Source organism: Cuculus canorus, chromosome 1, assembly GCF_017976375.1.
Source record: "Cuculus canorus isolate bCucCan1 chromosome 1, bCucCan1.pri, whole genome shotgun sequence".
NCBI classification, from domain to species: Eukaryota; Metazoa; Chordata; class Aves; order Cuculiformes; family Cuculidae; genus Cuculus; species Cuculus canorus.
The window spans coordinates 11,365,936-11,387,764 of NC_071401.1; the positions used below are offsets into that span (position 1 = coordinate 11,365,936).

At 40.0% G+C, this 21,829-nt stretch overlaps 1 protein-coding gene across 2 annotated transcripts in view; it reads left to right on the forward strand.

Moving 5' to 3' along the window:
- The window catches only part of SESN3 (sestrin 3), a 42,060-nt gene extending 21,271 nt beyond the window's left edge, over positions 1-20,789 (forward strand). The window contains exons 2-10 of one of the 2 annotated variants that reach the window (XM_054080794.1): positions 5,226-5,291; positions 8,595-8,792; positions 9,527-9,709; positions 10,088-10,324; positions 11,864-12,032; positions 14,224-14,339; positions 16,704-16,894; positions 17,330-17,474; positions 18,349-20,789. In XM_054080794.1, the coding sequence (XP_053936769.1) occupies positions 5,226-5,291; positions 8,595-8,792; positions 9,527-9,709; positions 10,088-10,324; positions 11,864-12,032; positions 14,224-14,339; positions 16,704-16,894; positions 17,330-17,474; positions 18,349-18,435 (1,392 nt within the window). In that variant the 3' untranslated portion in view covers positions 18,436-20,789. The remainder of the gene's footprint in view (positions 1-5,225; positions 5,292-8,594; positions 8,793-9,526; positions 9,710-10,087; positions 10,325-11,863; positions 12,033-14,223; positions 14,340-16,703; positions 16,895-17,329; positions 17,475-18,348) is intronic. The other variant, XM_054080801.1, reaches the window with a different exon arrangement.
- The last annotated feature ends 1,040 nt before the right edge of the window (positions 20,790-21,829 follow it).

The window sequence follows — 21,829 nt, forward strand, 5'->3', positions numbered from 1 at the left end:
TTTTTCCCCAGTCACAGGATGACCACCTTGATGTCAAGTTCAGAATGGAGTAGCTTTTATATGCCATGTATGTGAGATGAGAAGCCCCCATACACCTTCAACTGTGCAACCACTTGCTTCTCGATTGTGCTTTCTGCATTTGTGGGTATTTGAAAGTACTTCCTAAACCAGTTGTTCCATCAGCCCCACCAAGTAGCAGGCTCCATTCTCAAATAAAGAAGCCTTCTTTTACAGCTTGCTAAAAATAGCCATTTCTTTTATGCCTGAGGACATGCTGACTTGTGATAGTGAAGAGAAAGAAAGGTTATTTCTTTAGCTTCAGGAGAAAAGCCGCTGGGCTGCCCCAGTGACTGCCAGGCTTATGGTTGCTCCCATGTGGTCTTCACGGCCACATTGCCAACTGACTAGCCACAGCCCGGCAGCTATTTCAGATGCAGGTGACACGTCCCAGTGCCTGCAGCTTCTTGGCTCTGGAGGGTAGGTGTGTGGTTACTGCTGCAACTAAAAATAAACCCAGGAGATGGCAAGTCGCAGCTTTTGGCTCTAGGGGGTTTTGACAGAGCTCACTCAAGGATGAAGGTGTGTCTTGCGAATTATAGATGTGCAAACGGAAAATGGTTTCACTTTATCACTATTAAAATTCAGGATATTTAGCTCACAGTACTGTTCCAGTTGCCACTTATAGACAGAAAGCAAGTCACAGATAAAGCTTGCTCAGGCCTGTTTTTCATTAATTCGAGCAGCAGCTCTCCTGTGGTCTGCAGGAGTCCTGTTCCGCTGTCTGACACCATGGCATGCTGCTGCAAAACCTGCTTTTAGGCTCTGTAGTGGCCCCACTCCCTGTAGCCTGCCCAGGCTCATTTTTTGCTGCTTATCTTTGGCCCTCTCCATCATTATTCTCCTTCCAAAGAAGCACCCCAAAAATGGCTCTAGTTTTAAGGTAAGTGGAATTGGTTGCAACATTTTGAGATAATTTAATCATACTCTGGCAATGCGTTCCTGGAGTTAACATGAAGCAGAATATAGCTGGTGTACGTGCATATGGCATTTTGGTTGCTGAGCAGCTTGTTTCTTGCTTCAGCTGAGAATCCAGTTTCAAATAAGATATTTGGGACCTCTTCTAAGTTAGTGATTGCTAGCATAGCCTGCAGAGACTAGCTGGACAGGAAAGCAAACCCACTTTCTTGGGAAACAAGAAGCTTTGTAAGCATTTTAAATGTAAAAGACCACGTATTAATGGCAGCCAGCATGGCTTCACCAGGGACGAGGCCTGTGTGACCAATGGTGGTCTTTCAATTAGTGGCTTTCTATGATGGAGTAACCACAGCAGTGGACACGGGTAAACCAACGGATATGGTCTGCCTGGACTTCTGTGAAGCCTTTGACACAGTCCTCCACAACATCCCTCTCTTTAAGTTGGAGAGAGATGGATTTGATGGGTAGGCAGTTCGGTGCATAAGAAACTGATTGGATGGTCATATTCAAGTAGTAGTGGTCAATGGCTCAAAGTCCAGATGGAGATCCGTGACAAGTGGTGTCCCTCAGGGGTCCATACTGGGACCGGTGCTGTTTAATATCTTCATCAATGATATTGACAGCGAGATTGAGTGCCCCCTCAGCAAGTTTGCAGATGACACCAAGCTGAGTGGCGTAGTTGCCACACTGGAAGGATGGGACGTCATCCAGAGGGACCTGGAAAGGTTGGAGAAGCAGGCCTCTGAGAACCCCATAAAGTTCAACAAGGCCTGGTGCAAGGTCATACACCTGGGTCGGGGCAATCCCTGATTTCAATACAGGATTGGGGAGGATGTGATAGAGAGCAGCCCTGCAGAGAAAGACTTGGGGGTGCTGGTTGATGAGAAGCTTGACATTAGCTGACAATTTGTGCTCACAGCCCAGAAACCAACCGTATCCTGGGCTGCTTCAAAAGAAGTGTGGCCAGCAGGGAAGTGATTCTGCCTCTCTATTCCTCTCCTGTGAGACCTCATCTGGAGTATTGTGTCCAGTTCTAGAATCTACAACATAAGAAGCATAGAGAACTGTTGGAACAGGTCCAAAGGAGGGCTACAAAGATGATCAGAGTGCTGGAGCACCTTTCCTATGAGGACAGACTGAGAGAGTTGGGCTTGCTCAACCTGGAGAAGAGGAGGCTCAGAGGAGATCTTATAGTGACCTTCCAGTACCTGAAGGGACTACAAGAAAGCTGTGGAGGGACTGTTTACAAAGGCTTGTGGTGACAGGACAAGGTGCAATGGCTGTAAACTGGAGAGGGCAGATTTAGAGTAGACATAAGGAGGAATTTCTTAACGATGAGAGTGGTGAGGCACTGGCACCAGTTGCCCATGGAAGTTGTGGCTGCTCCATCCCTAGAGGTGTTCAAGGACAGGTTGGATTGGGCCTTGGGCAGCCTGATCTAGTGTGACGTGTCTGTGCCCATGGCAGAAGGTTTGGGACAAGATGATCTTTAAGGTCCCTTCCAACCCAAGCTATTCTATGATTCTATGATTCTGTGTATCTGCAATGTTGCTTTCTATTTCCCATACACAGTTTTTCATCTTTGGTTTCTTGGCTAGACCTTAAGTCACTGCCCTAGATGGAGTGTGCCCAGAAGCAGTGGTTCTTCTCTACAGCTTGGTAAAGCCAACATTATCTTCCTTAATGCTTATAAGCTTCCCTTGTTTTCATTAATAGCATCCTGAGAACTTGTTCAACCAAATGATGTTTGCTCCATTTCTTCTGATTATTTTATTATTATTATTTTATTTTAACCAGTTTTAATAAAATAAAAGCTTTGATGTAAAGGCAAAATGGTCTTTTGTGCTGATAGGAGGGAAGAGTATGCACTTCTAACACAGAGAAAACCCAGCTCCCTGAAAATGTGCTGTCACTAGACTCATCAAGTTAAATGATCATGTTTGGGGGTTTTTTTCCTGTTTTGGTTGTTTGTCTGGGTTTTTTTCCAAGTTTTGTTTTATAGAACTACCACCACCCAAAAGGAACTGGATATTGTCCTTCTTGTGGTTTATTTAACATACCTCATTTTTCACAGCGGACTATCTCCTCAGCTTTCTGATGTCATTCATAGGAGTTAATTGGAGATATTTCCCAAAGTTCATCCACCCAAGTACCATTTCCTCCTTTCCTTCTCAGCAGTAATTTATCTGCAGGGTCAAAGGAGTAATAGCAGTCACTTTGAATGGGGACACAGGGGAGTGGAGCCCAGATCCCCCTAGAAGAAGCATATGCAGTTTTTTGCTCTGCTCTTGCCTCAAGGACCAGCTTTGCAGAGGCTGAAGAAGCAGGGTGCAGGTCGGAGAGCAAGATGAAGAAAGCAATGATTCACCTCTTGTTTAGACTTGTGCTCCAGTTTGCAGCTATCCATATTGCCTCGCTTGCACAAGCTGCTTCCTCCAGATTATTCAGTATGAAGTGAAGGTTTTAAATAATATCTAGATAACCTTCATAACACAAGGCAAATGCAACCTTAAGAGTAATCTTGGAAAGCGCATCTTTATGTAATGTTGGCAGAAATTACTGGCTGCTGTGAAGACTGTGTATTTAAAGCTAGAAGATGTCTTCTTGTGCCTTGAGTAGCTTTGCAAAGAAGGGGCTGCATGTGTAGATACCTAGTGTTTTTGCACCCTTTCTTCTAACTGAGTACATTTGATTCATGGGAAGTATTTTCCAAGATTTTGGGGCTGTGGCAGCAGGCAGTCTTTGCAGTAACTTGTCTTCTGGCTGCTGGGCTTCACACAGTAGATCCAACTTATTTCTGCATCTTTTAGCAGCTAGTTATTCCAAAGTCACAAATATAATTGTCTTGCAAGAGTTTGCTTTGGAACATCTTTCCTGAATAATTGCTGCTGATTTTTGCATGTTTTTCATAATCTAATTTAGAAAGGACAGGATGTTTTTAAGGAGCAGGACAGTCGTTACACAACTCTAGTGGCTTCATTTTCCTGTGTGGAAATGGGTGGCACGCTTCTTCTGGGACTGGCGCTACTGTTTATGTACATGGTGGTTAAGCTTAAGCCCCCTGGTAGAGGTATTTAAAGGTCATTTGTTAGGGAAAACCTTGGACTTTTATGTTAGGGGCACAAAATATTTAGTATACAAATCTGATACTGTTGTTGATGGGTAACTTACTAAGAGTCACCAACGCTGCAGTGCAATTAGGGACTTGAGAAAGTGTGCAGCCATAGTTTCCAGGTAGGTGGACTATAGCCATGAAGAGGAAAAGGAGAAAAGAAGCAACTGCTTTAAATTACTGCAAGGGAAATTCAGGTTATATATTAGGAAAACTCCTAGCAATTGGAGAAGTTAGTCACTGAAATAAATGCCTCAAGGAGATGGAGAAACCTCCTGGAGGGTCTTTAAGAAGAGGTTGGACCAACCTTGTTCAGGAATGATGTGGACGGTGCTAGTCCTGCCTCTGGTGAAGCAGAGAACACAGCCTCGCCAGGTCACCTTCACTCCTCTGGCTGGCACTGGCCACGCCAGGGAGCCTTCACAGTTTATCTTAGTTCAATTTCTTATCCCTAATGAATCAGAAAAGTCCTCTGGTTCTTGTTATGCCATCATGTTATGTACTAAATATATAATCCTCAAAGGGTGTTTCATGACTTCTAGCTGGGCTTGTGCACCAAGCCTTGTACCACATGTGGGTTCTCCTCCAGGCTTGGCAGCTGCGCAAGATGGATGTTTCATAGGGTTTCAAGAACAAGTCTTTAACTGGGTCTTGCTGGTTTATGTGGACTGTGCTTCTCATGCCAGTATTTGGCACACAAAGTGCTTACACTGTTCTCAACACTGAGGATCTCATTAGATTTTGATACCAAAGAAAACAACATCTTGCTTATAATTTCCCATGCTTGGCTATTTTTCCCCTCTGCTTTCTGAACTTCATTCAACCCAGTAAATGGCTAATTTTAGCTTCATGCCAAATGTTTTGTTGCTGTTATCTATGTATCTTCAAGCTATCAGGATTAAATTTGGGGGATTTTTTTTTCTGTCTTATCTCTTGCTAAAACTGATGCCGTTCATTCATACAAAGTACAGGGGATGCAGAGCTGATCTAACCAATGTGGTGTCATGGCTTTACCTCCTCAGTGAAGGCTGGCCCTGCGAAGAGAACCAAATCCAGACCTTGAAGATCTCACCTTGCAAGATAAAGCAGGTTAATGTGTTATTCCTGATGCTGACTGAATTATGTGGCTGTTTTGCAGGAAAAAAGAGTCCAAGTCTCCCCACCATTGACAAGAGGACCAAGTGCCTTTATACCAGAGAACGAAGTAAGTTTGCAGTTAGCTGGGCTGGATGGGTGGTAGATTTTACATGGAAATACTGAAGCATGATTTTATGATCCTGCTTGCCCAGTGGTGCCCAGATAAGCCGCTTTGCAAGCAAAAGCAATGATTTATGCAGAGCAGGCTGCAGTGGATAAGAACCACCCTGCCCTTTCACACAAGTGATGCCGTTTGACATCTTTTCTGTCATCTTTTTGGGGAGACAGCTGGGAGTGCCTGCTCTGCTCCTCTTTTGGGGAATGATCACTTATAACTCTTAATGCCAGGCCTAAGGGGAAGCCTGTGCAGTGTTGCTGCAGTATGATTATATAACTCTCAGGGCAATGTCTGACCTTCAGTTTGAGAGCACCTGAAAATATGACTAACTCCTTAGACTGTAACTGTGGTTCTGAGAGAATTTATGGTTGAAAGGTGCGGTTTGACTTGAAACTCAAGATTTTTGTCCATGATTTAATGTTCAACTTAAGCCTTGATTTGCAGCTAGCTGCAGTAAGTAGAAACTTTGCTATGGTGGTGTTCTCCTGTGATCTCAATCATCAGCTGCCGGATCTAGTGGGAAGTGTCTCTGCCCATGGCAGGGGGGTTGGAACTGGATGATCTTTAAGGTTCCTTCCAACTCAAACCATTCTATGATTCTATGATCACAGAGTATTATTTATTGATCAATTAATTATTTGGAATGACCAACTAAAAATCAGGACCTTTTGTTTTGTTTTGGTTTGTTTTAAGTTGTTGTTAAGGCAGAAAACTCGCATGCTAGAAGGGCCAAAAAGATATTTTGAAAGATGAGGTAGCTGCTGTTCTCTAAGTGTGTCTCAGCTTATACACCAGCAAGGTTTGAATCTAAAACCCGACAGAGAAAATATAAAGGCTGGCAACAAGAAAACATAACGAAGCAAAAAAGGAAGAGAGTTCAGAAAGAGTCTCTTAGACTTGGGAAGATGAGAGCAGTGTGAGTTCCAGCCAGCTAAACTTGTGAAGAGGACTTCCCTTTTGTATGAAACACGAGATGAAATGAAATGCCAAACTTTGTAATTACTTTATTTTCCTCCTAATGTTAATCATTTTATAAAAAGTAAAAAAAAAGTAGTTAAAATTATAACCTATTTTGAGAGAATTGTTAATGGATTTATTTCACAGCTGATGCATCTGGTAAGGACATTAGCCAAGGGTGCCAGAGGAATCACTGAGTAGCTCAAAAAAAAATAGTAACTCCAGCAGTTACCCCTGCAGAAGAAGGGAACTTCCGCGTGCATGGATAAAACAGCAATTCAGTATCGCAAACAAATGTTAAATGTGGTTTGTTAAGCAACTAACTACTTTTTTCCCCCATTCCTTGGCATGAAATAGTACAGTGGAAAGGAAGGATGTAGTTGGAGATTAGTAACATATTGAATGTCTCACAAAGCTTGATAATAACACTGCTCGTGTCAAAGCCTGCTTTATTGTCATAAAGGAAGGAATATGGACAGAGCAATAACAAATTAATTTTAAAGGTTCCTGTTAAAGTGTCATAAGGCTTTACAAGCAGAATAAAAAAACACGTTTGCAAATCCATGGATGGTAATAAATCAGGAGGAAGTACATATACAATATGAAAAGGATAATAATATAGGTGGAGATAAATCTCAGAAGCAATAATGCTGCATATTGCCTTGCCTAGTATAACAACAGTGCAATCCTACAGGATTATATTTCAGTTTTGTCAGCAGAATTTCTTCTCCATAACTTGTGCTGTTACAAAGAAAGCTCCTGACAAGCTGGAAAAGATTAGAGACCTTACAAGAGGCACAAAAAGTATGATTTCCCCAAGAAACTACTAGATGAGTTAAAGATGTCTTAAATTTGGGCAGCCTGATTTAGTGGGATGTCCCTGCCTGTGGCAGAAGGGTTGGAACTAGATGATCTTTAGCGTCCCTTCCAACCCCAACTATTCTATAATTCTATGATTCTATGAAGTTCATGGAAGATATACTTGCTAAAGAATGAGGGGGAATCCTTGGAGTGGAGTGAGGGATGTACCATAAGAAGTGAAATAAAATGATCTCTACTTTGTGAATAAACTTCCAATGGTAAAAACATTCTTAAAGAAAGCTGAGGAGGCATCATTTTGGGTAAAAAAACCAAAGAAAACCTGTAATAGTGAAGAGCTACACATGTAGAAATTATGAAGCCTAACTGCATAGCTGCTTTGTCCCTTTCTTCCTGGTCCCACTAATTAAAACAGGGAAGTAGAGTGGCGAGAAGTGCAAATGTGTTATGTTGATTATGTTTCTTTGTATGTAACTTCCGTATAAGACTTCATGAAAAGTATATGAGACATCATCCATTCATCAGCCTATGAGAAAGAAGGAAAACATATTTTAAGTAGAGTATTTTAGCAGAAGCATTATATCTGGGCACTTTCTGTCTTCATGTGCAGCTAAAAACCAGCCAAAATGTTTTCTCACGTCATGGTGTTTGCAGTAGTAAGCTGACTGGTTTAATACTGTGCAGTTTCAGAATAAATACTGAGTATTCTGGTCTTGTGCTTGTAACTTCAGTGGTGAACATGTTGAGAATGGCTCTTCTGAGTGATAAACACTGAGTAATGGCACTAATACTGTGTCAGGGCTTGCAGTGTAAGAGCTACTAACTCTTTTGCTGTTTCATTTCATCTTGTGCCCAAGGTTTGGATTGGATGGAATAATTAAAGAACAGCTTTTGTTTAAAGAAAGCATTAAATTCCTATTCTAAATAATGCTTGACTGTTATGGACAAATTAGCATTTGATCTCCTCTTCAATTACACCAGCATAGAAGGGGTAGATTGCCAAGCTACTTCTATAATTTGGTTACATAACCCAGTTCCTCTCCATTAATTTTGAAACTGGTTTTAGGGCTGAATGCTCAGGTGGTGTGTGTCTGTACAGGCTGACTTCCATAAAGACTTCACTTTCCATTTAGCTCTTGCTTACATCCATCTCTTTCTACAGATTTGACTTTAAGCATCTGTGAGTTTAGCCATTTTGCATCAGTCTACACAAAAATGTTTTTCTGTTTTTCATAGAAACATACTGAAATAACAGAGGTGCGGTATGAAGTGCTTTTCAATTCTCAGTATACAAGTAGCACATGTGTGTGTGTACTCGCACTCGTGCAAGCATGTATATTTGTGAACAGACAACCAGATCTCCTGTCTTGCTTTTAAGTTAGTACACAAGCAAAGCTTTCATACTACAATGTGTTTCTCTCCAAGGCGAAAGCTGGAGAAAATCTCTTTGTTAAGTTTGTCCATCTTATTTTTAAGGTTATGCAAGCAAATGGTTTGGATGAACGTACTAATCTTCTTGTGGAAGAATATTCTACATCCGGTCGCCTGGACAACATCACGCAGGTCATGAGTATCCATTCTCAGTACCTGGAGTCTTTCCTCCGCAGCCAGTTCTATATGTTGCGCATGGATGGGCCTCTTCCTTTGCCCTATAGGCACTACATTGCTATAATGGTATGTAACAAGAAACAATATGTTTTCTCCTGCATCCTTGACCTTTGCGTTTTATTTTTTTTAAAGGAATATTTTAGAAAGGTGAGACTAGATTGATACTTTGGCAGACAGTGATTTTTTTCAGTTGATTTTCATCAGAATAAAGCATGTCTAGCCAGAAGGTTTTCAATGAGAAGAGACAACTGGCCGTTCTCACAGCAATACACCTCTCATGTGCCCACAAGAGTGATGTTTTACAGAGAGGAGTTAAAACTATAGCTGTGTTTCTGGGTATTTAACCATCAGTGTGCAGCAGCAGGATGGGATGTGATTGACTGTAGTCACAACAAATTCCGAGTGAACACCAGGAAAACAATTCTTACAATGATGATGTTAAGACATTGCAACAGGGGCCAAGAGAGGCTGTGTGATCTCCAAGGATGGAGATCTGGTCTGCACAAGGCTCCGAGCAACCAGATAGAAGTCATCCCTACTGTGAGCAGGGAATCAAACCAGATCTACTCTAGAGATCTCTTCCCACCTAAATTAGATTATGTGATCCAGAGTAAAGTAATGAAACTTACTTTTATTGGATTAACCTCCGTACTATATAGCTATGCTTTGCAATATGAAACATGGCCCTTTGAAACAAAACTGTCTTTTTGTTTTGTGTTAGCAACCTGTCTTCCACCTGCAGCAAAATCAGATTACATGCTAATGTGCTGCCCTTTTCCCTCTGTGTTTAAATATTCCAGGCTGCTGCCAGACATCAGTGTTCCTACCTAATAAATATGCACGTTGATGAGTTTTTGAAGACTGGTGGGATTGCAGAGTGGTTGAATGGTTTAGAATACATTCCCCAAAGACTGAAAAATCTGAATGAAATAAACAAACTCCTTGCACACCGGCCCTGGCTCATCACGAAAGAGCACATTCAGGTACCTGTTAAGCCATGCCCTGTACTAGCAGTAAATGTCCAGTAATAAGAACTGCTAAGAACTATGCAAGTGTCTGGTTAGGCTTCGTTACCTTGAATTAAAATATCAGGGAAGTGCTAGAGCATTGGAGAAGCCAATAAATTCTGTGTGACAAAGCCAGAAAGATTTACTCCTTAGGAATAGCATTGGCTGAAATAACAACAAAAGGAAAGAGGTAATATGTTAGGTGTCTGGTTTATCTCGCGAGTTTGTGTGCAAGAGCAGTATGGTATTACTGGAAAAAAAGAATTGATCCCTTTTTAAAATACATAGTGTTTTCTAGAAAAGCTGGAGGCCAACAGAGATTTTATGTTTACACTTTTTTTATTCTCATTTCAGAAACTTGTCAAGACTGGGGAAAATAATTGGTCTCTTCCTGAACTGGTGCATGCTGTTGTCCTGTTGGCACATTATCATGCCTTGGCAAGTTTTGTATTTGGTAGTGGCATTAATCCAGAGAGAGATCCGGATACATCTAACGGAGTCAGACTTATAGCAGTCAACAACTTCTGTGTCTGTGATCTTGCCAATGACAACAACATAGAAAATGCATCCCTCACAAGTAGCAACTTTGGGGTTAGTGTTGCAAGAAGATTCTTTTGCTTGCCTGTTTTGCATTAGAAAACTTTGCTTCCATTCTTTCCTGTTTAAATTTCAGGGTAGTTTGAAAGTTTTTGTCTACTTTATAGGAAAGCTTGCGTCTGGTAACTCTTAGATTAGCTCCAGCAGGTTGCAGTGTGATCTGTTGAAAGCCACGTTGTAACCGCGGGTGGTAGTCAGAGAAACATGATTTTGGTAGTTAATCTCACAACCTATTGCACAAGACTAAAACTTTGCTTTCGTCTGAAACCTTGAAGTCTCAGTTTCTTCAGGTAGTGCGTAGCTGACTGGAGCATTGTCATCCATGTTCCTAACATGTGGAATAAAAAAGAAATGGGGAAAAAAAAACAGAAGCCGTAATAGTTCAGGGCCCACAATCAACAAACAGGTCATACTGAAACATTTCCATGCAGATAGGAGGAAATGTCTGAAATAAAATGACTTAATTCTTCACACTGGTGTTCCAGTCTTGAATCAACCAACAGAGAACTTTGATTACTAGTTAATTAACTTAAATGTGGAATTCTTTTTCTGACAGTGGCTCTATAATGCTTGAAGACGCGTCCTTGAATTAATGCTGATTGATGAATTGGCCTCATCACCTTTGATGGAAGATTGGGATTATGAGGAGAATGACTAGATATATTTTTAAAAATCAGCAGTGCACTGTGAACATGGGATCAGTCAGTTCAATTGCGGTGTCTTACATTTCTGGGCTGAAGGAAGACATGCCAGTTCAAATCACTGGGGTGTCTTATTCCCCGTTCATAGAGGGCAGAGGGCTGCTGCTGACTCTGTGCTGCTTGTTAAGCAGCAGATAGGACACTAGAAAACAATTACAGCTATGGGCAGAAGAACAGATTCAAAAGGAAAAGTTGGAAAAGAAAAAACAAACGATTTATCTTATGAAAAATTTGAATTTTAAGTGCAGATCATGGAACCTCAAAACTTTGATGTATTTCTAGTAGAAAATCCTGTTTCTCTCATAGAAAAGAATCTCAAGAAAAAAGGTCAACATAAATGGTTATTTCGATCGCGTGTAACAAAAGGAAATGAAAAGAAAAAGGAAACACTGTTTTGCTGTCTCAGGCCATGTTTCTGTATTGTGGTGTTTCACTGTATGTGTTCAGAAGCACATTGTGCATTACTGATAGAGTGAGATAAATCACTTCAATATTAAGATTTGTTTTCTGATACATGTAGGGCACACAGATAGCTTTCCCTTAGCCATCTACACAGTAGAGTATGTATATTATAAGTGGCCATGGTTTCCACATTCAACCGCCATCTCTTCTGCTGCTAATCCCACTGCAATAGATTACTGCAATAGGATAAAGTAACACTTACCAGCTCCCTTCTTCTCACTGTCTGGAAGCTGTTTGTCTATGCTGTATGTGTCAAACCGCATTCTGGCTTGAGTTTTTGTGTTTGCTGCTGCTATCTGGTTTTGAGAACGTTTATTGTTGAGCTTGAAATCTGAAGATGACACACATTGTCTATCTTCTAATTTTGCAGAATGTCATGGTGTTTTTGCAGATTGCAGATTCTTTAAGTGAGCTGGAGGCCTTAATGGAAAGGATGAAGAGGCTGCAAGAAGATAAAGAGGATGAAGAAGCCTCTCAGGAAGAAATGGCAACTCGCTTTGAAAAGGAGAAGAAGGAGAGTCTGCTAGTAATTAGTGGAGGTATTTGTGCTTTTTGAGTTCTGTTTTGTTTGTGCTCTGTAGGAACCAAACACTTGAGGCCAGTTCAGTGATGACAGCTTTGGTTTTGTCCATTTCTTTATTCTGACACTTGGTCTAGTAGGCATGTAGTAAGGTTGGTCCTGTCACTTGCTTCATCTGCTTAAGATTTCTTGACTGGCAAATTACACCATCCTTTTAGTTACTAGAAATTCCACTTTTATATATTTTAAAAAAAAAAAAAGCATATAGATTTCTTTAAAAAGTTCTCTGTGTGTTTCTCTTTCTTTACATGCTTTATGTCTTCAAATTAATTCATTCATGTAAATACTCAGTAATGTTTCCCGGGTTTAGGGTCTACAGTGCTTAGAACTTCAGTGACATTCATAAGTGTGATATGCATTTACTTGAGGAAATAGATTGGAATGAGACTCAGCTTTTTACTGCTTGAATTACTTCTCACCTGAAAAGGACGTCACTAACTTCCCTTTTTTGAGTGATCATACTGCTGTTCTGTTCCACTGCCTGTGTAGTGACAGAGATTTCATAGCATTTATTTTATTTTTACATAATGTTCAAAATTCTGAGCTTTTCCAGTATTTTTCATGTGCTTTGAGGGCCTTATTTTCTAACAAACCATACAATGAAATCGCTTTCCCATAGACAGCAAGAGTTTTTTACCAAAGAAAATATTTAAAGAAATAATCATGTTAAAATAATCAGCCTGCAATCATATTCTCGTAGGAGAGGCAGCTCAAAGATTGGACCTTGTGGCTTTTTAAGTGGCCCATAAAATACTTCACATTTTGCCGACACTGTTCTTTGTGAATTTAGATCTTTCTTTGAAGGTATGCACTGAGCCCAAAAGGAAGGAAGAACATATTGTGGATTGGCAGAGAGATTGTTTTGTGGCTCTATAGGAACATGCAGGATCTCTGGAAGAAGATACATCAGCAACATCAGGCCTGGGTTTTAAAAAATAAACCTTGTCCATTCTCCTTGTGTTTTTCTTTGGTCAAAGAGTATCAACAGGGCAGATAAAATGGCACCCATTGCGGTTTCATGATCACATTGGGACTCCCATGAATCTGTGCAACTTCGGGCATATAAGGAAGAGGTGTTATTTGGGACAGAATGTTTTTTCGATGGGGTTGCTGATAGTTCTGTCGATTTCCCTCCCTCTTTGCCTTTTGCTGGTTTGAGTTGAGTCTATGTACATTGGGCCTGTACCCTTGCATGAAATTTGGTCTTTGCCAAGGGAGAGGAGCCTTTATGTGCAGTTTTTTTATTCTTCGCTGAGGATTTGCTGTAGCATATGCTGTGAGAGCTTCTTCCTACGCAGTTATGTTTTGATTGTTTAATGAGGCAAAGAGTAGATAAAGCACTTCTGCAATTCTTAGATTAACTGACTTTTCAAGGTGCTAGCAGTGGACATATGGCAGCTGTTCTGTCAGTGCATGTGGGGGTGAGCCAGGATTTTAACATCAGGGCCAAATGCAATCAGCTATGCAGTAGTCAACTTCTGCAGAGGTAGTTACACAATCAAGCCACCTGTTTACTCGGGAGGGAAAGATTAATCCCTGATAGAGAACCTGTGCTTGCTTAGTGACATGTTTTGGAGCTCTTGGAAGATGCCTAGTTACTAGAGCTTCTGGCAGAATTTCAGCCTGATGTACTGTAGACCTCTTTGTTTTCATATAATTTTCAGCTGATATTTACAAATGGAGTATTGCATTGCTTTCTGGTTGCTCATACTCTGGGTTACAGAGCAGAGCTGGTGTAATTCCTGACACCAAACGTGCTCAGCATGCCAATCCTCTTGCCAAGAATACATTTTTCTGTTTCTTTTTCCAGCGCAATAACTTTATGAATGGGATTCATCTTAAAAAGTTAAGTTATACAGCCTCCCTCAGAAGTCAACAGAGTTAAAAACACAGCTCTAAACAGAAGTTTAGCTCATCTCTTCCTATTTTGTAGAAATTCATTAGATGTCCGATGTAAGTTGACATTTAGTTGGCTTAATGAAAGGGATGGATCCCAAACAAACAGATTGGGATATATTTCTTTCCATCATACTGCTCTCTTCCTTTGCACAACTTGTAAAATTGTTCTCCAGTCCAGTAGTAGAGTGGTAGCTGGAAGTCGGCGCTGACTCGCTTACCTAAAGCAAAGCATTTTGCTGTTTAATTTACAGCATTTGATGATGAAATAGTTTCTACGGATGTCTCCCGCTATATTGAAGATCCTGGATTTGGGTACAAAGACTTTGCAAGGCGAGGAGAAGACCATCTGCCAACATTCAGAGCTCAGGTACCATCTCGTTTAAAGTGCATTCACTCAAAGAATGTTTGTGTATCTTACTACAGTGCAAATGGCGTAAAGCAGCTTTAGTGGGGTATATTTGTTGCATGCTGGTCCTTTAAATAACTCACAAGCTTCCATAAATCTACCTGAGATGACTCCTTCACTCTTTGGAAATAGTAGACAAGGAAATACTTAGCTTTCAGTCTTAGTCCAATTATTACCAGAATTCATGTTTGAAAACTGTAAAGCATATCACTTAATAGAGAATAGAAGTGACAGGTAGAAAAGAAGGAATTATTTTCTATCCCTCCAGATGTTGTAGAAAAAATCCACTGTCATTTTATCAAGTATTCTCTGTCCAGTGGTTCTCAACCCAGAGATGTATGTGTCTCTGAGAGCGATTTTATGAGAACCATTCTGATGTGTGCACCAAATCACTGGACATTCAAAATGTCAGAAAAGAAGAAGACCTTAAATACGATTGCTGAAGTTTTTGGCTATATTTAAATATATTTTTAGTGCTGTTGAAAGAACACTGTGTACATTTTACCTATGCATTCTCTTGCACATTGGCATCTTTTTCTATGACCAGACTCATCAGCTTCTTCATAGTATTTATAACAGGAGGGACATTCTATGTGGTTGTGTTCCAGCTCATAGAGTAGAATAATCAGCAGTCAAGTAATAAATTGTAAGCAATAGAACAAATCCTAAACCAAATCAGAGAACTTTAATTAAAAAAAAAAATAGTGAGTGCAGGAAAACTCTATGGTTAGAAGACGAGTCTAAGACTGTAAAATAAAGAGTCCTTACTCTCAGGAAATGTGTTTTGCTATATAGTGGTTTCTGCCTATCTGGATAATTTACTCTGCAGTCTTTATATGAGCCTGAAGTGGGTAGATATTGCCAAAAAGAATAAGCCAGTCAGTGCCTTTAAATCAAACATTCTGCTTAACTACTTTAGGAATAGCAGGCAGCCATGGAAAAAAGCTCTACAGAAGTTAAAATTGGAATTAAAACGGCTCTGCTCTTGAAAAAATAGGACAGCTTCTGGCCTACATTCAAAGGAGTCACCTTGATAATTTAACTTCATTAGTATGTCCAACTTCTAAGACTCCTAAGATGTATGTAGTCTCCCAGATGCTCTGCTGTAAATGCTATTTAAATTGCAGTAGTATCCCAAAACCCTGCAATAAATCTGATTCTTATTCTGATAAAACAAGACTGCCGTATCTCTGTGGGTGTAAATTTAGTAATAGGAAAAGGTATTCCATGCATAGTAGAATGTCTAAACTGGTTTTATCCCTTTCTCATCATATGGATCAGCTGCTGTTGGTAAACAGCACTTTCCCCCTCCTGGGGCTTCTGGTTTTCAGAGGCTTTTGTGGTGCCCCAGGTGTGCTGGACACTTGGTGCAGGGCTGGTAGGTACAGCACATGTCTCACAAGCCTTACAGGCTTTTGGACTGGCAGCTGGAGGCCAAATGTGATGTTGTGGTGTGTTTTGGATGTCACTGAATGCCTCTGTTAGGCATCTGAATACTGTCCAACATTCTCTTCTCCCTCATCCTAATGAAGGGGCCAGTCCAGCAGACGTGCTCTAAAGTGCCTGGGTGAAGACCCTTGCACGGCAATACCTTTTGAAGACAGCCAGACGCAGGAAGGATGTGGAGATGATGCCCTTGATCGTAAAGGTGGCATCAGTTCTTGAATGACCGGATACTTGCCAAGGATGCAGGCAAACTAACGTCTGTATAACCACAGTGTGGAGAGTAGGTGCACGCTGCTCTGAAAAAGGATTGTTCTCTGCTGCCGATGCCGTGCCACCACACTGCAAAGATTTCCTGTGTCTGATATGAGTAGGCAAGCTTTTATCCTTGCAGTCCAGGTGCTTGTCTAAGACCGGATCAGCTTGGATTTTATTAGTTGATTTGAGGATGGTTCAGCGCTTTACCCAATGAGCATACATCCAGGGTAGAAGTAAATACTCCATCTCTGCTCAGAGCTAAACCTCAAAACCTCCAAGGGGAACATTTTTTTAAAACTTGCAGGCCCGTGCCACATAGAATGACACTGGTCAGAGTGGCACAGCAGACTGGGAGATTGCCTCAACGCCTCAGGAGAAGCTTGGGTTTTTTTCTCCTGCAGGTTAATGAAATCCAGCTGGAGGTGGAGTGTTGTGATATGATATTCATTGCCAGGAAGCCTGGGAGAAGGAGCAGGTGATATGATTGAAGGCTTGAAAATGCAAATGCTGATTTTTTGGAGACAATAAAGTTATTACTAGCAGACAACAGAAACTATTGAGCTATAGAGATAATTAGATAGGGACTTCATTAGTACATTTATCTATTTCCTTCTCTTCCTGCAGGACTATACTTGGGAAAATCATGGCTTTTCCCTTGTGAACAGGCTTTATTCTGATATTGGGCATCTCCTCGATGAAAAGTTTCGGATGGTATATAACCTCACATATAACACTATGGCAACACATGAAGATGTTGATACAACTATGCTAAGAAGAGCTTTATTTAACTATGTCCACTGTATGTATGGAATCAGGTATGTATGGAAATCCCCTGGCCTAGGAGTGCACTTTAAACTGTGTAAAGAGAATGAAAAATGAACCATGTGAAAAACATGATTTTAGGCTCTGGATGTTAAAGTGGGGGTGTTGATGAGTGTAACTCAGTCTGGAAGTTAGAGTTGTTTTGCTGGCATATCAGTATAACTTTTGCTTCCAGAGGAGAGAATGATTATGAATCAGGATGGAAAATATTACAGAAATGTCTTCCCTGAAGCCAGCCTGTCCCCTTCTTTATCCTTCTTTCAGAAAAGACAACATCCTAGTACTGAGCCTTTTAGATCCGCTGTTAGCAGGTGGTTTTCTAGCATGTGTGATAAATGCGCCAGTTCCCAAACTTAAGAACGTAATGGTGCAAAAGACCACGCTTTTAAAAACATAGGACCAACAGAGTGATTGCCTGTGTTACTTAGGTATGATGACTATGATTATGGAGAAGTTAATCAGTTACTTGAACGCAGCCTGAAGGTTTACATAAAGACAGTGACCTGCTACCCAGAGAGAACTACCAAGCGCATGTACGATAGTTACTGGCGTCAGTTCAAGCACTCGGAGAAGGTACGTATTTCAGAGCCAAACTGAGCCCCTTGTTGTTTAAAAATGAAAATATATTGACAGGTAAAAATGGCAGTATCCATCAAACAAACTGTTTTTAACCAGAGAGAAACAAAAGCCATTCATTCATTGAGTGTTAGATATCAATTCTACAAAAATACTTCTTAGTGTACTGGGAATATTGATTATTATTATTATTATTATTATTATTATTATTATTATTATTATTTTGAGTGATTTCGCCATAAAATTGAGCTGACAACTGTAATAGAAAAGTGTGTAAACTTGGGAATGCAGAAGTGGTCAACTATGCCAATACTTGGGATTTGGGGATCAAAAAAGACCTTAACATATATATATATATATATATATATATATATGTGTGTGTGTGTGTATTTAAAATCTGTAGTGTTCTTCATCAATGAAAATGTCAATATGTCTTCAGATACATTGTTAAGTGATACAAGTTAAGTGCTTTCCAACAAGGGTTCAGTGCTTGTGTGCCTGCTGGTTGATCTGGCATGTAAACTGGTCCTTATTCTGTGCTCCTAAGTATGGGTCCAAGGTGATAGTAAATCAAAAATACAATTCGTAAAGAATTAGTACCAGTAGGATACAAAAATGGTTTTATTGGAACTTGATGGAAGATTGCTTAAAGCAGCAGTTGAGGCTAGTTCCTTGCAGTCTTAGGATGTGGTCAAGTATTGGCGTACTACGCAGCTGTCTCATGAGGAACTGAAGTCCTGCAGCAGGGTACAGGGAGAAAGGACATAGTTTTTCGCAGCGGTACGTTATTAAAGGTTAGAAATTTTAGCCTAAATGAATAAACGGTGTTGCATTCAGAGGTGAACTAAATGGCTGATTTTATTTTTAACAGGTTCATGTCAATCTACTTCTAATGGAAGCTCGTATGCAAGCCGAACTTCTGTATGCCCTTCGTGCCATAACTCGTCACTTAACCTGAAGCATTCGCTGGGCAGGAGTAAAGGAGTTTTTACTGAGTATGTAAAGACCTTTTGAAATAGATACACACCAGAAGCTGTTTGTGATGTAGCATCAGGTTATTCGATTCTCTAGTGTCAAAGTTTAGCCGTGCTTCTTGACGGCTGTAATGTGCAATGACGTGTTTTATTTTCTTGATGCTTAACATTACTAATGATAACAAAAGTAACACTGAGGAGCACTACTCTGCATTGTTTCCAGCTGGATTTCTGTGCAGCAGCCAGGATCCTGAAACTGTTTTTATTATATCCAATCCTAGCGCTTTGTTCTTCAAGCACAGGAGTGAAGTGCTTAGAGACTTCTTTTTCCAAGCAATCATTTTTCAGATAAGTGGAGTCCAGCAGAAGATCAGTTTTACCTGTCCTGAGAATGTACCACCATGTCGTGACTCGTGACAGAGACCCGCGGGCTGCATTGCATTGAATTGCCCACTGGATTCTTCTGTGTCTCCTGGAGACTGCTTGCTGGTCACTGTCTTACTACAGCAATTGAAGGTGATGCGAGATGTGGATGTACACATTGAGCACACTTTAATGTGAAATTAGTCGTGATAAATCCTACAGCATGCTACTGAAGTGCGAATTTCATCTGCTTTGTCGTGCCCCTTCCTATGAGAAGGGGCCTCACAATCTGCCATTTCGGCCACGCTCACTGTCTTTTCAGTCATACATAATCTTGTTTTACTGACAGTCACCCTCAGTTGTCCTTCCAATATCCATGTTCATCACATGTTGCAATTTGTTTAGTTGGCACCTATAAAGTTGATACACAGGCTGACCAAAACTAAGGTTGTGGGTTTTTTTGCACTCTCTTCTTTCTCAATGTTTTAACTAAGGAAAGTAAAGGAAGGCTAGTATATCTGTTCTTTCATATTGGATGTATAGAAATTTATTTCCCATAACTTTTTCATAGCATGAAATTGTAATACTCAAAGTTTAAAAAGTTTCTATGCATTAGTGTGAGTGAACAAAAGAAAAGTGCAATATTTAAAAAGAAAGCAAGCTTTTTTCCCTGTCATGCCACTGCTAAAGTGTCCTTCTTATATAGCCATAAAGAAATTTTAAAACCAAATTTCTTTATTGTCTAAGGCCTAGCAGTTTTCTTTTAGCTTTTACGGCTTAAGACAACCTGATACTGAGATGCCAAAGCATCCCCAAAACGAAGCATTCTTAGACAACCGATAATATTGGGGAAGGGAAGAAATAAGCTGCCAAAAATGTCACAGTTTTGTGCTGTTTTCTGTTGCTTTTGACTAATTTTTAAGAGCACAAAATGTTGATATTTATAGCTTTATTTTGTATTGCATTTAATGAACCAGTGAAGTGCCTAAAGAGATGCTTAAACTTACCCAGTAGGATGCAAGTTGTCACTGCTTCAACTTTTGTCTGTTGGTTTGGACTTTTTGCATTTCTTTGAGGAGGGTGACCTTTATTTATGTCGCATACATTCAAAACTAACTGGATAGGTTTATTTTTCATGTTCTATCGGATTGTAGAAGTTAATACAGGATTTTTTTCCACTGGTGATGACAGAATAGTTTAAAAATATACTATCAATCAATCAATAAATCAATCATATTTTAAGACTTTTCTTTGACAAAGTCATGGACCAGTACGCTAGTGAAGTTAGTTTTCTCTTTTCTTCCCTTTTCCTGATACTTTGCTGTGACTTCGCATGTTGGTTTTTTCGCTTTATCTGTCTGTTCCAGATTGGAAAGCTAAATGATTGTACACTTTTCTGCACTTTCAGACTGCAGATTCTGCATGTGAAAACCTTGCAAGGAAGAAATTGTAATTATTTTTTTTTCTAATGTAACATTGGCTACTTAGAAAATTACCCAACAGACAGCATCGCACTCTCTTATGGAGAGAGCATTGGGTAAAACATCAGATTTATTTATCTTGTATAGCTGACTGCAAAGATTTCTCAGAAGTGTTGAGACACTTGTATGTGTGAACTTAGATTAGCTTTTGAAGCTGTTCTGATCCTTTTTCCTCCCTCTTGTGACTGCAGTGGCCATACCTAATGGCTTTTATGCACAGAACAATTCTGCTGAGAGAGGTTTTCATGCAATACTTCTGCTTTTTTTTCACGTGATGGGAACTGTACAGTACAACTTTAAATTCCTTTGCTTTCATTTCAAGTAGTTCTCAAGAAGCACAGCGGAGCTCTGGAAAGGAAGCAAAACTAGATTTGAGTAACTAATATGACGGCTTAGTTTACCTTCAGAAATGCAAAGATTTTTAGAGTAGGTTGAGTTTTACATTTGGAAACATGAGTGCCTTTACTGCTTTCCTTACGAAATATACATGCCAGCTCAAAATATGGAAACCATAAATGGATTACTTCATAAAAATTTGTTGTAAACCAGTGATTTCTCTTTATTTTCAAAGTTGCCATATCAAGTCACATATGGCCTGCAAGACATTCCACCCCAGGAAATGTCACCATGCAAGTAGTTTGCTATTTTATTTTTATTTTAAATGCAAACGTGAAACTTCTGGAAGTGTTTTCCACACGGCATTTTTTTCAAAGTATTGCATTTACAGTGTAACAATTTATAGCCTAGTTTTTATACTCAAATTTATGGGTTTTAATAGCTATTTGTTCAGAATAGGTGTTTAAAGTCAGACAACTCTGCCATAGTCTCTGTGTGTACTTTAGGCTCACGCTGTGCCAAATTTTAATGTGCAAGTGTTCTTGGATTTTTTGCATTTTTCAAGTACTCATGAATGTGAATCTTCACACTTTGTTCATTAATATTCTTCTTAAGAGTACTGTAATTGTTTAAAATGTAGATTCTCTCCCTCTGTGTTCCTTTATTGGAATTGATATTTACCAGCATTACTGTTAGTCCACAAAATCCCAGCCGTGACCAACATAAAAATAAAGTGTACAGTCTCCTGTCTGCTGAAGAGAGAGCTTGTTGGGTACAAATTAACCAGCTAGCACAGGGAATGCTGTAAGTAGAGAACAGAGCTTTTGAGCACGAGCAGCTTCTTACCAGTGCAGAATCGCTTCAAAATGTGTGTTACGATAGAGTACATTCTTGCTGAAATTGCTCTGGTTTTTTTTTTTTTTTTGGTAATGAAGAGAAGCGAAAAAGATGCCGATTGGCAAAAGCATTTGCATTTCCCAGAACACTCTGCCTGCAGCTGATCATCACAAGAGAGCCATCATACAGCAGTGGAGACCATTTTAGACTAGGGTACAGTTTGTACAGACAGCAGCTACAGCAAGTGTTGAGGTATCCTGTGAGAATTTTGGTGAGCTGTACATGGATCTATTTTGATCAAGACTGAAATGAAACGCATTTTTGTTCTGAAGCCTTCATTATACTGAAAAGAATGTACTTA